The sequence below is a fragment of the Haliotis rubra genome, unplaced genomic scaffold, assembly GCF_003918875.1.
Source record: "Haliotis rubra isolate DU_JTF1 unplaced genomic scaffold, ASM391887v1 Scf180, whole genome shotgun sequence".
NCBI lineage: Eukaryota > Metazoa > Mollusca > Gastropoda > Lepetellida > Haliotidae > Haliotis > Haliotis rubra.
In genome coordinates, this window is record NW_025765781.1 from 1,478,242 (window position 1) to 1,497,738 (window position 19,497).

The 19,497-nt window shown below is 40.0% G+C and overlaps 1 protein-coding gene across 1 annotated transcript in view; it reads left to right on the plus strand.

The window, feature by feature from the left end:
- The window catches only part of LOC124273399, a 28,482-nt gene extending 11,085 nt beyond the window's left edge, over positions 1–17,397 (plus strand). Inside the window, 12 exon segments of the mRNA XM_046708661.1 lie at positions 1,424–1,516; positions 3,004–3,113; positions 4,132–4,227; positions 5,282–5,410; positions 5,771–5,914; positions 9,141–9,227; positions 9,805–9,918; positions 11,206–11,410; positions 13,537–13,551; positions 15,834–16,049; positions 16,572–16,685; positions 17,234–17,397. Coding sequence (XP_046564617.1) covers positions 1,424–1,516; positions 3,004–3,113; positions 4,132–4,227; positions 5,282–5,410; positions 5,771–5,914; positions 9,141–9,227; positions 9,805–9,918; positions 11,206–11,410; positions 13,537–13,551; positions 15,834–16,049; positions 16,572–16,685; positions 17,234–17,355 — 1,445 coding nt within the window. The 3' untranslated portion in view covers positions 17,356–17,397.
- Positions 17,398–19,497: the final 2,100 nt, after the last annotated feature.

The window sequence follows — 19,497 nt, forward strand, 5'->3', positions numbered from 1 at the left end:
ATATATTTACAAAGAGCATGTTTCCGGCCAACAGAAAGTATACACTTGACCATGACAAATTCGATTTTACTTTTAAGACACAGTATATTTGGGATTACAATGTCTGAGTGAAGTACAGATTCTAGTTCTGTTTTAGGTTCCCCTGGAAGCCAGGGTGGCTGAGTGGGTTAGATCTCTGACTTTGTGTACTGTCGATTAGGTGCCCGAGTATGGGTTCCAATCCAAGATATGACTCAATCTAAAACAGTGCCAGAATATTTACTTTACTGAGAAAGTTCAATCCAAAACATAACATTTGACCACTTTCTAAATGGTGTTTTGTATTCATAACAGACATTGTCAAATTGTACTATGACTGAAAACAGTCACTGTAAACTGAAGGTCCGGAGACAACTGTGACACCGATTGTACGTACATCACCATCGAAAAGTGTTCTTGTTTGTTTAAGTTTTGCCATAATCAAACATCGGAGTGTTCTGGCAGTTTGTGTATACTTGCTGTGATATGTGCCAGCACTAGCGCTAACGTTGTGTAGATGAAATTACCACTGTTTTATACGCTGTCACCTATACCATCTACAGTGATGAGATATTCAAACGCTCGTACATCCCGGGTGGTAAAACCATTCCGTAGAAATCTGGAAATTCATCGGCAGTATGGCATATCGACTTTGTTATCATTTTTGTTTGGTAATTATGCAATTACTGTTTTATTTCTGAGTCCCTGTTACACACGGAACCAGACGCCCAGAGTAGTGTTTTGCACCTCAAAACATAAATTTAAATCGTCAACAATGTTTGTACTTACCAGTTTAAAATAATTGAACTTCTGAAATCGACATAAGCTAGGTCATGGTACAACATCCACTTTGCGCAGAACTTCACTTGTTGGCTCTTATTTTTAGCAATATTTCATTCAATGATATACCAGTGGTGAATATAATGTTTAAAGTGATTTACATTTAGTGTTGTTTTCAAACTTTAAATTTATAGATAAAGAGTTTAGCTAAAAGAAGCAGTAGGTCAAACACAACATCAGTAGATATATTTTCCTCCAGACCAAACAGAATAAGTTGATCAAGGCCATCAAGGCCAAATTTTATATATGGGAACTTTTCAAAGAAATATACTTCATAGTGATTGCCAGAAGCATTGAACTTGTTTACACTCCCTAACTAAGTGGATTATTGTTTCAACTACACATTCACAATAACAACGTAGAATACAAACAGTTAAATTAATTCTAAATAACAATGAATTGGTTGATAAGATCCTGTGAATAAGTCTGAACTGGAACCATCTCAACTTGGTATCTGAAATAGTCTCAAATGGTTTTACAAATATGTTTTCCCAGTCTAAATCAGACAGGGACTTTGTTATTTTGTGATGAGCCAACTGTAGATCTAAGACAATTAATGTTTCAGGTGGCTATGGCATCCATTGTTCTGGTGACTGTCGCTATGTGACCGTGTCTTCGTGTGAGATACATCACACCTGTGGAGGAATTGCAATTACAGGTAAGTTATAATAAAGGTGTGTTCTTGATGCCACTTTGTGTATTTCCATGTACGATATATCAATGTGTCAACGACATATAGCAATACTACAAATATGAATGATCCCATATAATAACCATTATGTTAATAACATTGGAAACATTCTGACGAATTTAAGATTCCAGAACAAACTATCCGTCATATTTGCCTGGCAGCTCACATACAGTTAATTAACCGGACAGCCTCCGTGGTTTTGTGATGGAGCTTCGTAGATATGCAAGGCAAATTCGGTAGTCCGAGACCTGGCCCTGTCACACAAAAATACGTTAAACAGATGATACTTGTTGAAACCATGCCTGTCGCTCGGCTCTTAATACATAATACAAGTTGACAGTCTGTATACTGCGGGGCATCCATGCTTGACTGGATCATGGTATCTCAGCGTGCTATCACTATAAGTCCGGGTGTCCTCCCATTACGCAGACAGGCAGTTCGCAGACACCTTAAAACAACAACATTTACGGTTCAATGAACATATTAGCTACTACCTGTTACCTACACATTATAATGCAATAGTCCAAATAGAAACATAAGAATAAAACTGGTTAAAATGTGAAATAACATTCCCTTGGTGGTTATACCCCCCTTAGCTATTAGAAATTGCGACTCTGTTACATTATTTAAATATTATACCCACGTGAAAGTAAAATGAGCACCTAAATATTATTCATATGGAATAAGGAAGTTAAATGTTTTGCACACAAGATTAAGATATATGATGAGTACACTTAATTATGATTTATTTAGAATAAATATAAAAAAGTTGCACCGAATCCATTTTTTGAATGAATAAAATATGTTTCAATCAATAAACACAATCAAACCTCTCAGTGACAAACCTGGGTTTTTTTTTTCGATAGTAATTGATAGTAAAAACAATTTTTAGAAGAGAAGACAGATTATCATTTAACCACAATAAAGTAACTTACCTGTTTCAGGCTCACCCTACTCTACTCACTAGACAGTGCACTGTTCCATTATACCCGTAGGTGTTACCCTAATTAACCTTCTAGTTCAATGTCTGTCAATCGACTGTCTGTCAAATAGGAGATAACCTAAATCCGTACAGTAAAATGAGCCACACACACACGCCCATACATACCGCTAAATGAATACACAAGATCCAGGTTAGAATTGGTCTTCAGCAATCCATGCTGTCGTAAGCCTAATGGGATCAGGCGGCCAGGCTCGCTGATTTGGTTAATAATCGTTATCTCACTTTCGTAGCTCGATGCCCATATTGTCCATCACCGGAGTGTTTGGTCCAGCCTCGATTATCCTTCGACCGCCACTACCTATCTGGAAAATGTTTACAATGAGGTATTAGACAAAAAATATCCAAAGCTAAATAATCCCGAACGCGGCGTTGTACCACATTTCATCCCACGCCATGATATAACCGTCATTCAAATAAACTAATGAACGATGTATGATATTATTTTGAATAGGTGGTGATCGAAAGACACTATCTCCATCTGGCAATCTGATACAGGACAACCATATCTGGCAGTATGCACGTGTCGGGGGCGTCGGCTACAACGCCATCAGTTCCGGAGGAGTGGGGATATCCATGCGCTACAACCACATCCACGACGGCCAGAACACGGGCATCTATGGGGGGTAACACAAATGTTAGTTCACTTATTTTCCTGTGCAGTCATTGTTTTCAATTTTAGAGAGTGATGCATACATAGAAATACTACACATCTGGAAATATAATAAGTATGTATATTCATACCTAGAAAAATTAATATTGACGTGTCTATGTGAAATTGAATGAGTGAGTGTGGTTCTACTCCCTTTTCAGCAATATTGCAGGAATATCTGGTATCGAGAGATACCAGAAATGGGCTTCACATATTTTATTAGGGATGGATTCAAAATTAGTTGCGGAATAAAAAATACGGTAAACTGTCTCTAAAGGTGCTCTGATATTAGCTGTTAATTGTCTTTCATAGATAGCTTTCTGCTCTTAACATGTCGGCCATAATCAATAATTCAATCCACAGTAAACTACGGTTATTCTGAACTGGTAGGGTCCACATTTGTCATCCCCCTGCATGATCCTTGGTATTCTTTCATGAAATTGTGCACACACAGAAACCAGGTTCTCAACTGCTGTCTTTAAAATGTGTATTTTTGTCTTTTGACTTTGATATTGTTGTGTATCTGACATCGAAGCACAAAGTTACCAAACCTAATTCCATGTTATTGTTTTGATAGCTCAATGACTACTACTTTACATGGACGGACAGATTAGACGAAAATTCTCTCATCAGGTTGGGATTTATGTAACTGTCAGATGATGTGGGTTCTTTCCAAATTGTGTGTGTGTGTGCGCGTGTGTGTGTGCGTGTGTCTCATTGTAACCGTAGTACATTACACCCTTTCCGGGAAAAATATCAAGTTCGTTTTATCCGTAATTATTTTGTTTACCCTGGCAAGTACGATGGATTTGCATATAAGATTGCGCATCAAACACGTGACACGTCGACATATGGCTGCAATAACGCCAACGTGACGTTCATTTTCGACTCACTCATCTCATACATGCCGTTTGGTTGTACTTGTTGCAGGGCAATGATCACGTGATGGAATACAACCATGTACATCACGTTTGTGTCAACTCCAGTGACTGTGGGGCCATACACGCCGGGAGAGACTGGACAATGGTGTGTGGGATATACTTCTTCCGTAGATAACGTGCAAGTTCGGTCCAATAACAACACTTGTGTCTCACACCAGTTTCTGTCTGAAGGTGTGGTGCTGTACTGGTGAAAACATTTGTTCATGAAACTGATGAAATGCAACCGATCATTGATCAGTTATATTGCCAGAAGATTAGCAAGAGCAGCATAGATGGATACTGTACTCCAGACCCCATGAGATTAAACACAGAAGTTATAATTTCTTGTAAAGTTTGTTACTTTTGAAGTTTAGGGTCTTGATTTGCAGAAGAAGAGTTTTTGGTTATAATGTCACTACAGCCAGTTTCTTTGCAATAACATTTTTTGTTGTTAAATAGAACACTCAGTCTTGTCTATCCTACGAAGCATATTGCCTCAAGTGTAGAGGGCAAAATAGCCTCGGAATAATTAGAATGGTCCACTGAAAATCAGTGATGACATGTGTTCCCGAAACAGTAGAGTATGCCCTGCTCCACCGGTAGTACTCATCATCAACATAAATTGCCCTAATAAGGAAGTATCTAGCCCCACCGTACTATTGCCAAGCGACTATAAACAAACCAGACAATCAAGTGATTAATGGCGCTCAACTGTCAGTAAGTTCAGTAATCAGTTATTGGGTGGAAGTGGTAACAAAATGAATATCCGATTCAATTTCTGACCAGTGGGGAACCAAAGCTTTCATCCCTCAAAACTTCTTTGAGTGGCATTTGGAAACTGCTATGAGCATTTGGATTGAACTGCTATGAGGCTACGTTTTGATGTAGACGCTAACACCTTTATGAGACGTATTGATGTAGACGCTAACACCTTTATGACATGCTTGATAACGATGTAAGCGTTTACACCGAAACGTAGCGTCCATTGCAATAGAGAAGTTGTCAACCCATGCTTAATAACGATGTTAGCGTTTACACCGAAACGTAGCGTCCATTGCAATAAAGAAGTTGTCAACCCATAAAATGTGTTCCTCTCCTATAATGTAGCACAAATTTAATCTGAAACCACGCCTGACATCCTCCTCTCCCTGAATCATCAGCGAGGCAACGTCATCCGCTACAACCACATCCACCACACTCTGAGATACGTCCCTGGAGCCCAGGTCCGAGGCATCATGCTGGACGACGAGTACTCCAGCGTCAACATAGAACACAACGTCTTCTACGATGTAAGTCCAAGTGACAAAGTAACAGAATTATAGTACGAAAACCTAATGCTGACACTTTTGTGGCTTAAATATTTTTAGAAATTAAAATGTTTCTAATTGTTTCAAACTTATTATTAGAAAACTTTCAACTATTTCTAGTTTGCTTCAATTATTTTCTCGCTCCCTCGTATATTTTGTCCTTGTTTCAAATTTACAAACACATTTTGAAATTCAAACAACAACGAATTTTGCTGAAATAATTTACGCCAGAAATATGGCAGCATTAGGCTTTCATATTTAAAACAATCTGATATTTCTGTTCGCTGAATTTTATCATATTTGGGTGCGAATATTATATCAATTTAATCTAATTTTCCACAGAACGAGGTCCACACCAACATCGGCGGTGGTCGTGACAACATCATCCGCTACAACGTCTTCTACAACGCCACTGGCGACTCCATACAAGTTGATGGCAGGGGATTGCGCAATATGCACGAAGCAGATGTGATGCAGCATCTCAAGGTAAGCAGGGGTACTTCTCCACACATCTCAGCTATGTCACACACAATATTTTGACCTTTAAAACTATTTCGTGGCTTGTTAGTCTGGAGGACTGGTGCCAAGGAATAGTTATACATCCAGCTTATAGAGTGAGTATGGTTTTAATTTAACAATATTTCATCAATATTAGGGCAGGGACACTTCAAATGGGCTTCACAGGATTCCGCATGTGTTACGAAATCAAAAACAGTAAACTGTCGAATCCTGATCGAACGAACGCTTTAACCACTAGTCTACGCCACCGGCCCTCAATTTATAGATGCACATAAAATACGAGAGGTTAACGTTATCCAACTGATTTATCTATATATCAATACGTTTAGGTACATTCACTGTTTTTGGATTTATGACACGTGGATTACATGATACATGGATAACATGACACGTGTTACATGATACATGGATAATAGGCACGAGGATTACATGATACATGGATAACATGACACGTGGATTACATGATACATGGATAACATGACACGTGGATTACATGACACATGGATAACATGACACGTGGATTACATGGATAACATGACACGTGGATTACATGGATAACATCACACGTGGATTACATGATACATGGATAACATGACACGTGGAATACATGATACATGGATAACATGACACGTGGATTACATGATACATGTATAACATGACACTTGGATTACATGACACATACATAACATGACACATGGATAACATAATACATGGATTACCTGACACGTGGATTACATGACACATGGATAACATGACACGTGGATAACGTGATACATGGATAACCTGACACGTGGATTACGTGCTACATGGATAACATGACACTTGGATTACATGACACATGAGAACATGACACGTGGATAACATGATACATGGATACCATGACACGTGGATAACATGACACGTGGATTACATGATACATGGATAACATGACACGTGAATTACATGATACATGGATAACATGATACGTGGATAACGTGATACATGATAACATTACACGTGGATAACATGACACATGGATTACACGATACATGGATAACATGACACGTTGATTACGTGATACATGGATAACATGACACGTGGGTAAGGTGATACATGGATAACATGACACGTTGATAACGTGATACATGGATAACATGACTTGAGGATTACACGATACATGGATAACATGACACGTGGATTACGCGATACATGGATAACGTGACACGTGGATTACGTGATACACAGATAACATGACACGTGGATTACGTGATACATGGATAACATGACACGTGGAATACATCATACATGATACGTGGATTACATGATACATGGATAACATGACACGTGGATTACGTGATACATGGATAACATGACACGTGGATTACATGGATAACACGACAAGTGGATTACCTGATACATGGATAAGATGACACATAGATTACATGATACATGGATAACATGACACGTGGATTACGTTATACATGGATAACATGACACGTGGAGTACATGGATAACATGACACGCGGATTACATGGATAACATGACACGTCGATTACATGACACATGGATAACATGACATGTGGATAACATAATACATGGATAACATGACACGTGTTACATGATACATGGATAGCATCACGTGGATAAAATGGATAACATGACATGTGGATTACATGGATAACATGACACGTGGATTACGTGATACATGGATAACATGACACGTGGATAACGTTATACATTGATAACATGACACGTGGATTACATGACACATGGATAACATGACACGTTGATTACATGGATAACATGACACATGGATAACATGACATGTGGATTACATGATACATGGATAACATGACACGTGTTACATGATACAAGGATAACATGATACGTGGATTACATGATACATGAATAACATGACACGTAGATTACATGATACATGGATAACATGACACGTGGATTACATGGATAACATGACACATGGATTACATGGATAACATGACACGTGGATTACATGATATATGGATAACAGGGATAACGGTATAACAATGTAAGACGAAGCCAATACTTACAGCACTATGTAGTACACGTAATGGATAATGTGTTAAACAGTTTCCAGTGCATAAAAGAATAAAGTGGCCAAACATTTCGGGCATGTAGACTTAGTTGTATTTTCTTTATAGAACTGTTAATAACTTCAACAGAGATAGAAAGCCTTTGCTTGATTGGCAGTTGGTTCCAGAGTTTTGGTGTTCCGTAGCGTAATAATCAGAGTGAGTGAGTGAGGTTAGTTTTACGCCGCTTTTAGCAATATTCCTGCAAAATTACGGCGGGGGACACCAGAAATGGGCTTCACACATTGTACCCATGTGGGGAATCGAACCCGGGTCTACTTCGTTAGGCTACCCCACTGCCTCGTAATAATCAGAGACCAAACGATTTGAATTTTCAAAGCTGGATTGTCAATAAATATTTCTCTGCAGTTCTTAGAGTGAATGAGTATGCTTTTACGCCGCGTATAGCAATGTTTCCAGCAGTATCACGGCGGGGATACCAGAAATGGGATTCACACATTGTACCCATGTGAGGAATCGAACCGGGGCATTTGGCGTGACGAGCAAATCACAAGGCAGATCATAGAGCTCTGCATGGGTTTGTTTTGTGACAAGCTCATCGAGGTAGCCTGGGGCACTCTCGTGGTAACATTCGTACTCTTGGATTTTATATGTAAAGCTTGGAGTACAGGTTTTAAGTGGACTCGAGGTGACACTTTGCTGACAATACGAGCTGCAGTGTTTTGGACACGTTGAAGTTTAGAAAATGGCATTTCTGGCAATGCATACAATAGTCTATCTTGGAAAGCACTAGGGATGTAACTAAAATGGGCTGCTGCAGTTGTTAGGTAGTTTTTAATAATGTTTCTCAAATGGAAATAACATGACTTGCAAATTTTATCAATGTGGCAATTGAGAGACACTCATGGGTCCAATTGACGTCCAGGACTCTGCACTTTTTATAAATGATGGAGTTACATATTTCCATGTAAACAATAACGTAAATACTTCCTATTTCCGTTACGACGAAGGATGAATGCTTGTTTTGGTGTTTTGATGTTACGCAGGGGTGTTGTTCACCTGGTGTTGGATTAACATACCATAGTCATATTGGAAGTATTCTTCTCACTTGCTCGTCAACCAATGCAAATACTCTATTCCAGGCTGTGCCTTACACCAGCCCCCTGTGGACCAGCAGATACCCTAAACTGTCGAACATGTCGAACCCTCTTCCACCAGCAGGTATGGCCGTGTGTGTACTTGATGTCCATCCACAGAGACATTTCTTAAGCATTATCTGACCATTACGTTATGAAATTATTGTCAGCACGCGGGTCAAAACATGAGCTCATAACCTTCTGGCATTTCTTGTAACAGCTTAAGGGATAACAAATGAGCTCATTATCTGAAACTGTACCTGAAAATAGTTGACTTGGCTTTGCTTGTGTTTGTGAAGAGTGTCAATATTGTACAACGTTTTCACTACATAAACACATTCTTAAAATACAGTTTGAATCGTACAATAGACAATGGCAGGAACAAACATTAATGATGTTATCTTATAGTGTTGATTTCAATTCAAAACTTATATATGGTATTCTTTGCTCGTTACAAGCAAAATATTATTTAAAAAACAATTATCTGTCAGATGGGTACAAATGTCAATAATACTCAAGTCCAACTCTTGTTTGAAAGCAGGTGTTGTGTCTAATGATAAAATAGTTCTCACTTTGTTACATACATTGAAAGACAATTATGTATAACTAGGTTTTTTAAAACCTTTAAACATAATCATGTCATATCATCACATTCACCTTTATGTTTCAGGCAACGAAATATCAAATAACATATTTTACAACGTACATGGTGTCCCTAGCATATACTACTCTCAAGAGAGGCATAGAAAAACCAGAGTACTTCAACGTCAGGAATAACCACAAGGTAATTGTGGTGCACTGAGAAATATACCATTCGACTTAGTGCCCATACCTGCACAATGGAGTACAAGACTAAGGTGATGCCTGTGAAATCCTGGTTAGAATTGGTCTTCAGCAACCAATGCTTGTAAGAGGGGGTTGATCAGGCTCTCTGGCTTGGTTGACACATGTCATCGTATCCCAGTTGCGTAGATCGATGTTCATGATGTCAATCACTGGATTGTCTGGCCCAGACTCAATTCTTTACATACCTCCGTCATATGGAGCATTACTGAGTGCGACATTAAACAACAAACAAACAAACAAACAGAAAGTTATTTGACGGTTGTTATTTATGCTTATTTGTTTATTTTCATGGGCGCTTGCGATGCAGTGGTTACATGTAGATTTTGCATTTAAGGTTTTGGTGGACGTAACCGTCAATAAACAGATATTGAAAGACAATTATTTGTGGGGGTAGCGTTATTGTATGGCGTGGGCAAAGCAACCGTCGACTCGTTTGACAATACGAAACCTGAACAGTAACACGATAACATCGTTCTGTGTCTTGCAATACCTGCTCCATTTTCAAAGTCCCCGTGGTTTAGCGTTTCGACATGACAACGCTAAAGCAAATCTGTTCGAAGTAATGTGAATGTGATGTTGCCCTGATCCTCTCCAGATCTTTCCACCCGTGAAGATCCGGGTACGAATTGGTCTTCCGCAACCCACGCTTGTCGTGGGAGGCGATCGGATGGTCAGGCTCACTGACTTGGTTGACATATGTCATCGTATGCCAACGGCGTAGACGGACGCTCATGCTGTTCATCACTGGATTGTCTGGTCCAGACTCGATTAGTTACATACCGGCGCCATATAGCTGGAATATTGCTGAGTGCGGCATAAAGCTAAAGGCACTAACTCCAGATCGTTTCATTGCATAGTGTTTGTTGGATGAAATGAATCGATGTCGTAAAAGTCTTAGAGTTTCATGAGCACAAGAAAACCAGCGTGACTCGCTTATTCACTTACTATCAACTCGTCCTCAAAGTTTGGTTGGTTCCGTGTGACAAAGATGCCGCGCTTCCATCCAAAGTCGCTGGAAACACACAAATTGACGATTTAATCAGAATCACATTTAACTGTTCTGAGTCGCGTTTTCTTCAAAAGGCATCCTTTTTCATCTTTAGTCTCCTGACGATCCTAGTACATAAGGATTTAGATGACGGGTGCTTTCCAGTGTAACTAAACAGTAATTCATAGAGCAGAAAACAATCTTAGGAGGAAACCATCATTATATTTTACTTCACAGTCTGTGTCACCTACTGACTTCTGGTCACGTGATGATGGCGACTTCCGGGTCAGATGTCACGCACAAGAGTGGGCCAATGCCATCAATTTCCCCCAGCCTCCCGATGTAAACCACGTGGGACCACGCTACCCAACAGGACCCTGTACATGCAACAACGTCAGTTTTGTTCTACTGTCCGGGTTAGAACTGGTCTCCAGCAACCCATGCTTGTTGTAAAAGGCCACTAACCGGATCATATGTTATCGTATCAGTTTATCTTACATACTTGATTGCACCCGGGAAGATACGGGTTAGAATTGGTCATCAGCAACCCATCCCAGCTTGTCGAAAGAGGCGATTAATGGAATCTGGTGGTCAGGCTCGCTGACTTGGTTGACACATATATCCCAACAGCGTAGATCGATGCTCATGCTGTTGATCACTGGGTTGTCTGGTAAAGATTCGATTATTTACAGACCGCCGCCACACAGCTAGAATACTGTCGTGTGCAGCGGTAAACAACAAACAAACAAAACAACTACTCTCTTGCGATATTATTTGTTTGCCAATATATATATTTTCTTGCGATATGTTATTTGTTGGTCAGTGACCATTATATATTAGTAATAGTAATAGTCCGCTTATATGGCGCTCATATCCAGGATAATGCCTGCTTTAAAATTGGTCAGGTCATTGGAACTATTACCGATACTTCTTCAACTCCTGGGGATATTTACCCTGTAACTTATTTACCCTGTTGTGAATATTAGTCTCGGTGGGAGAGTATTTTTGTTTTAAGTGACGATAGTTTATGCCTCCTCTGTTTATTACGCCATGACATGTCAGCCGCGAATAGGATGAAAACTAATGGTGCGGCGTAAAGCAACATTCATGATTCATTTTGCAGCGTTAAAATGCATTCACGTAGTTTTTTGTCCATGTATTCTAAAATATATATTTCTTTTGTATCATGAAGCGGAATACGAATATAAACCTCAAAATCATCAAAGCCGCGTTATATTCCCTGACCCTATACAGTCGAACAACTCGTTTGAATTCCGAGGTATAATGTATGCATGTATTTTATGCCCGTTGTAAGGGTTCCATGAAATGGATCAAGTTTCAGATCCGTGTCATTGATTGTAATCGTACACCGATGGTGTATGACTTGTTACTCATTGTTAGAGTCCCTGGTTCATCTTGTCCAAACTACAGTCCGTTTGAGTCAGAAACGGACCGATGAATTGCCAATTTTATCATTGTACAAAATTGCCACATAAATATAAAAAGTAGACATGTTTATCATTTACTAATAACCAACAGCTTTCTTATGTTAGAAAATTTTCCGGACTCCACCAAAAAAGTTCTTTAAGAAACTATCACTAAAATTTTGACATAGTTCACTATTTGTTACGAGGGAGGAGTGCAGAGAAAGGGACAGCCAGGTGTGCGAGAAAGGATGGAGACGACACAGCACAGGCTTATGAATCAATAACTTGGTGGGCACAAACACCTGGCTGTCCCTTTCTCTGCACTTCTCCCTCGTAACAAATAGTGAACTATGTCAAAATTTTAATGATAGTTTCTTAAAGAACTTTTTTGGTGGAGTCCGGAAAATTTTCTAATATAAGAAAGCTGTTGGGTATTAGTAAATGATAAACATGTGTACTATTCTAATTATGTGGCAATTTTGTACAATGATAAAATTTGCAATTCATCGGTCCGTTTCTGACTCAAACGGACTGTAGAATACTGTCAAGGGCCAATGTGATATGTCTGGGCCATGAACACCATTCATTCACACACTCTTTACAGCCAGACAGACTCACAAGTCCCCACCATAACCTGTTGCATGTGCCGGAACCGTTGCCCCAGCAACGAAGACACCACACTGCCGCTGTTACAGGTCATTGGCTCCCTCCCTCTGCAAGCAGTTTGCGTTCTGCTGTTTATTTTGTTGACAGTTACATAGACAGATTCTTTAATACAAATGCATAAAATCGGTGATTTACAATGTGATTAGGTTTATGTCTGACAAACATCCACTTGCACAACAACTGCCGCTGTTACACGCATTTCATGCCAAACCCTGGGTGATATTGCTGGAATATTGCTAAAAGTGGCGTAAAACCATACTTTAAACGCGTTCCATTTGGGTGTAGATAAGGATGTCAATAAGAGGGTTGAGTCTATTCAGGTTGCTGGCTGATCATCACTGGCTGCCCCTCCACCCCTGTCAGCGGCACACAGACGTTCAGCATGAGCAGACTGGGGTGAATAGGAGAACTGTCTGAAGAGGGCAGCAAAGGTGGAGGTACTGTGGCTCACCTAACAAGGAAACTGTGACTGCAGTCTTCGGTCCAACAGGTTTGATCACTACTTCAAAGATGTTTTACACCCATCAGGCAACCTATGAGACCATCTCAAGGCTATGTATAAAAAAATGTTTTATGCCCATCAGGCAACTGGAGCATCTCAAGGCCTGGATGAACAGTTTACCGCCTATCAGGCAACCAATAAAAACATCTCAAGGCTAGGTTTTAAAATCTAACGTCTCTAAGCGTCCGGCTTCAATTGAAATTTAGAGACTATCAATTCGGTCTAACATTCATCTAATTTCCAAACACAGTGCGTTTATCTCCATTCTACCAAAACCGATTTAAAATCGAACTTCTTCGTTCCGCGGAAGACACTGCGTAATCCGGCATGGGACGAGAGGCGCATTGAACTCGTCTGTGAAGGGAGTGGTAGGTGCTGTTCGTATTTTTTAGCATTGCCACATTAAAAATATCTTGTCCAAAGAAAACAAACTACTGTTTATTCAATGCAATAATGTGATCCCTAAGAGCTTGGTTTATATAATCCCAACTTCACAATACTGAAACCAGCCTATTGTTTTGCGTGCCTTTTTACTCTACCCCCTGGCCACACTGTAATGGAATCGTCTGACCTACTTATTTTCTTGGAAGTAGTTGTTGACAGTGCAACAGTTTGAAATGGCGGACGAGCCAGTGTAAACTTACATTTTGAGAAAGGTTGGCATTTTAAGTGACAGTGGAAAAATACTTGACCGACTGTCGAATGTGAACCCTGCAGAATCGAAGAATAGATCCTTTTCTGATAGGGCTGGGACGAATACTCCGGTACTCGAATCCGGGACGGGTACAGCTGGAAACGAGTCCTATTTCAAGGAATCGAGTACCCGGAAAGGGAGAGAACTCTGTAATGACACGGGCAGGTAACGCTAACAATATGGACGACACATGCTAAGTTGAGTGTTTTGGCTCATTTTGAACTAGATGCAGATGGCAAGAGAACCAAATGCCGACTCTGTGGTACCATGGCAATCTACTGCGGATGCAGTACAAGTTCAGTGCACAAACATCTTGAACTAAAACACACAAAAAAAATATAAACGTGTTCTTTACATTGTGTAACTGTGTTCATTGCTTATCAAGTTAGTTCATTTCAGGTTTTCTATAATAATCTCTGTCAAATCGTGATTGAATATTCAGAAAGTTGACAGAAGCTATGTATTCCTAACATTTCCGGGAACTCGATTCCGATTCGGGTAAGTGCATGCGGGTACTCGATTCCATTTTTTCCTACTCGCCCCAGCCCTATTTTCTGATCGACCTATGACCTGTAACCCATCAAAGACTGTTAATGTTTATGACCGGCGAGTGTCGATCATGATTTCACGTACGTGCCTCCATGCGACGAAAGAGTGACAGTGCTGCTTTGTGTACATGCCACTAACCTGGAATTCCTTGGAATACTGTTTTCATCATTTGGGACTGGATTATGGCCAAGCTTTTTTCAGAGCTTACAAACATAGATCACCAGCAGTGACAGCCTTGCAGGAAGCTGACAGAAAGCAGATTTCTGGTGGTTCAATTGTTGACATGTATTTTTTTAACGATGCAACGGGACATGATGGAGTATGAGTGGCATAAATATGGTGTTTTGCCTGACAGTTATCTTGCGAATTTCCCATTCTAAACGGAAACAAATATACCACTTACCAGGTAGGCAAATGTTTACTGACGTTTTGCTGCGAATTTTGTATAGATGGGGATGTTAAAAGCTTTCTGATTTATAAGTTAGATATTGTTTGTTTATGTTTGGGGCTGTGCATTGTAAATATTTTTATAATACAAGGTAATGTGATCGTGAGGTTCCCTAAATAATTGTGGAGGAAATATCATATAATTGTATTTTTAGAGTTTAATAAATGTTTTATAAGAATTTCAATCACGTCTGTTGTGTTGATATTGGCCATGTTGGTGGCCAAGGTGAAGTAGTGCGGCAGTGTTGTATACGTGCGCAGTGAAGCGGTCATGAAATCAGACGCATTCTCAATCCAGGATTGATGGTGTCTAATTTTCTTTGATTGTCCAATCAAATTTTAGTATTTCACGTAGTCATGGTAGAATAAGATACAGGCAGAGTTACGATCACATCAGCACTAAGATCGGTTTTGCACTAGCACACTTGGTCTGAATTCGTCACCAATAACACGTTTTCCACAGACACACAATACAGCACAAAATGATAACTGATAAATTTTGATAATCCTGTTTTGGCATCTGTTGGTGTGAACATTGAAGTAGGAGTATATTACAGTGAAAACGTTGAACGTGTTCCAGGCGCCATGACTGTTGCTGGAAAACACTGTTACTTCGCCGACTACGGGTGTGTCAACCACGGCGGCGCCCACCCTGGGAGGCTGGAGGTTGATGGCTACGGGGAGACTCACGGAGGACTCACAGACGAGGAGAAGTGTCTGGGCAGAGCTACTGCCCAGTGGACGTGGTGTGGGGCTGACCCTGCCCACCCCTACACAAGCATCTATGGCCCAACAGGTACGTCGGTTGGTACAGTGCGTGAATGAGCGACTGGATTGGGCGTGGAACCACTGGCCATAGAAGTTCAGTCTAATAACGACGGGGTAAGGTTGTTTTGGGAGTGTCGCCACACGTAGCAAAGACTATAGATGTATATGATATACATTAATAAGGATTGGTAACTGTGCTCACATGTCCAGGACCATAGCCAAAGCGAACTTGTGATTCGAAGCCGATCCACACACAACTAAGGGTCACAACTCCGTACAGTGTAATTCGTTGTCTTTATTTGATGGTATATCTGCTTGGGAATGGGAAAACAGTACCCAAAGTGTGACCTGTAAGAACAAACATTTACCTTCAAGGCAATGGGTGCATGCTATGGTATGGCAGGTACAGTCATATATAAGAATCTCATCTTAATGCATTTACTGTATGGTAGCTATGATAGTGTAATTCATAATCGTAGGTCAGATGAGGTATCATCAAGTTATAACCTTTCAGCGGCTTCTATTTACTGTATGAAAACTTTACTGAAAGGTGCGACCAGACATGTAGGGGGCGGATGTTGGATCAAGATCTTGACCTGTCCTTCAGACAACAAACTGACTGGCTTCTTCTACGATGCATGGGGAGCCACCAACCTTGACACAGGTAAGACAGTGAGTGAGTTAGTGAGTGAGTCACCAACCTTGACACAGGTGAGTGAGTGAGTTAGTGATAAACAATACTTCAGCTAAAACGTGACGAGAGTGAACAGAGAACACAGACCTACTTAGTCCATGTCCCCCACAGCAGTAACCCTGCCATGTGAAAACCAGGCAATCAAATGATTGATGGACGTAATTATAGAACGTCAGTCCAAAATAATACCCAATCTTGAGTATCCTCCGAAACAAATTCGTTTGTGTAAAGGATAAAATACTAAAAATATACGAATGGATCACTGAAAATTAGTAATGAAGTAATTATTGCGGGAATATTGCTAAAAGCGGCGTGAAATAAAATTTGCTCACTCACTATTTCAATTATGTAAAGGCCGACGTCCATGGCTAGAGGAGAAGAGCCGGAGTCTTTAAACTTAGGAAGCATTCATATGTTGCACATATGTGTAAAATCGCGTCCTTACTCCAAAACTGTGTGTCAACAGTTTTGACTAATAATAAGCAACGTGATTTGGAAAACTACCTCTTTTATTCCAGATCATGACTCCAGCGAGTGCTTGGCCAGGGCTGACTACTTCTGGCAACATTGTGGGTCACATCGAGACCACCCCATCACAGCCTACTACAAACCCAAGGCAATCTCTAGGACTTCGCCCTGAGAAAATGTATGAATCGAAAATATAAACATTTCTGAATATTTATTTACGATAATCTTATTAACAAGTGTGATCTACCGTCCTTTGTCGTGTGTTAAATTCAAAGTTAACATTTTGAAAGATTCCACAAAGAGGAAAAACAAAAGAACATACTTGGTATGGGACACACGCTTTCTGTAAAACCGAACATTTGATCAGTGGCAACTTATTGCAAACAGTACATTACTGGACACGCATAAACTATGAAAAAACAACACCTAAGTAACAGTTGTTTAACAAGAAGTTCAGTTAAGGACAACTTGTTTACCAACAAGGCTGACATAATGCACACTCACTCACTCACCCACACGTTCTATCGAATTCATTTACAACAAGCAAATTCTCCTGGGCCTGTCCCAGTTTGTTTGCTTGTTGTTTAACGCCACACTCAGCAACACTCCAGTGAGCCTGACCACCCAATACCGTTAAATCCCCAAATCCCGAAAAAAAACCAGGCCATTGAAATGTCAATATTACGTTCTTTAACGTCCGATACATTCTGTTATAAAAGGCACATTTTATATTCAAATGTTGTCCGCAAGGGGTATAGACAAATAGTCGGCCATTTTGTTTTTTTATGATGCACCTGGTCTATTCTTCAAACTCCTGTGTGACTTCATTATATAGAGGTGTGTGTGTGTGTGTGTGTGTGTGTGTGTGTGTGTGTGTGTGTGTGTGTGTGTGTGTGTGTGTGTGTGTGTGTGTGTGTGTGTGTGTGTGTGTGTGTGACCTTGTACTTACCTTATGACGGAGAATACCATTCTGGAATTTATGACATCATTCTGCAGGTAAAGATTATTCTAGAAGCTAGGACCTCATGACACAGGTGTGTGACCTTATACTGACCTCATGATGCAGTGGCATAGGCTATTCTAGGAGATGTGACATGACATCACATGAGTTCTAGTTTCTGTCTACAGTATTTGGACGCACACAATAGAATGTGTATGATGTAGTAAGTATTCTTGATATGTAGTGTATAAATTGGGCACGACAACACACATCGGAAGACATTTCTATCACAAATACATGATTCTTATTTACAAAAAAACCCACTGCCAGCCAGCTACTTCACGGTTGAGAGAATATTTATAGATGCTTGAAAGGGTATTGTGTTGACTGCTCAGTGGTGCCCTCATGAAAAAAACATATTAATTTAGAGCATTTCAATAGCAAATCGATAAAGAAGCACCGCGTGATAAACATGTAGGGTGGCTTCAGTGAATTTGTATACACGTTTGAACACGCTTGTTCCGACAGATTGAATGGGGTGGTGTTATTTGAATCATACACTGCATACCATTTCGCATTTCACTCTCTGAGACATTACAGAAACGACATTACGACTTTGTCTTGACATACCACAGTAAAAGAACTAAATGCTGTTGCGAGTCAAAGGCATACTACTCGATAAATCTACACGCCAGTTTGACGTACTTCCTACAAGAGGGAAAATTAGGGATTCGTTAGGTCATGTTTCATCCATCTGGTCAAAAAACAATTGTCAATATCAAGGTATATCATGTTATAATTATTTTACATGTGAATACGTATGTGTCTGACAACTGTCACGTCCCATGTGTTCCAACTGTTTAACTGTCACCTCTAAAGTTTTAAATTTTGAATGATAAACCATTGCATCCAATATATTAATACTGAACACTATTTTCACATTCCTCTATCTAAAACTCTTTTCGATAAGGTTGTTGAACAGAAGCAGATAACGACAGTTTTTTCCTTGAGTAGGGTCTTTGCTGCAATACAAATTATGGAACAAGGCTTTCACTGAGAGATTACGATGATGACTTCCTTCAGTAAAAAGATCTGGCAGTAGGCATTAAGTCGTCCAGGACGACAACGTTCACAACACTGGGGTCCAGAAACTCATCCTTTTCGAGATCAGAAGCAATGCATTGATGAAATTCAACATAGGAGAAACAGAGGTTTGAATAGTGTTATGCAGTGACTGCCATCGTTTGTAGAGACATATAATACGTTCAGGATAAGGTTTAATGTTCATCCTCTCTAGAAGCTGCTTCACTAAGTACATTTTCCTACAGGAAGTTGGCCCTGAGACGATCATGGTGAATGGAAGTAGTAGCCTAA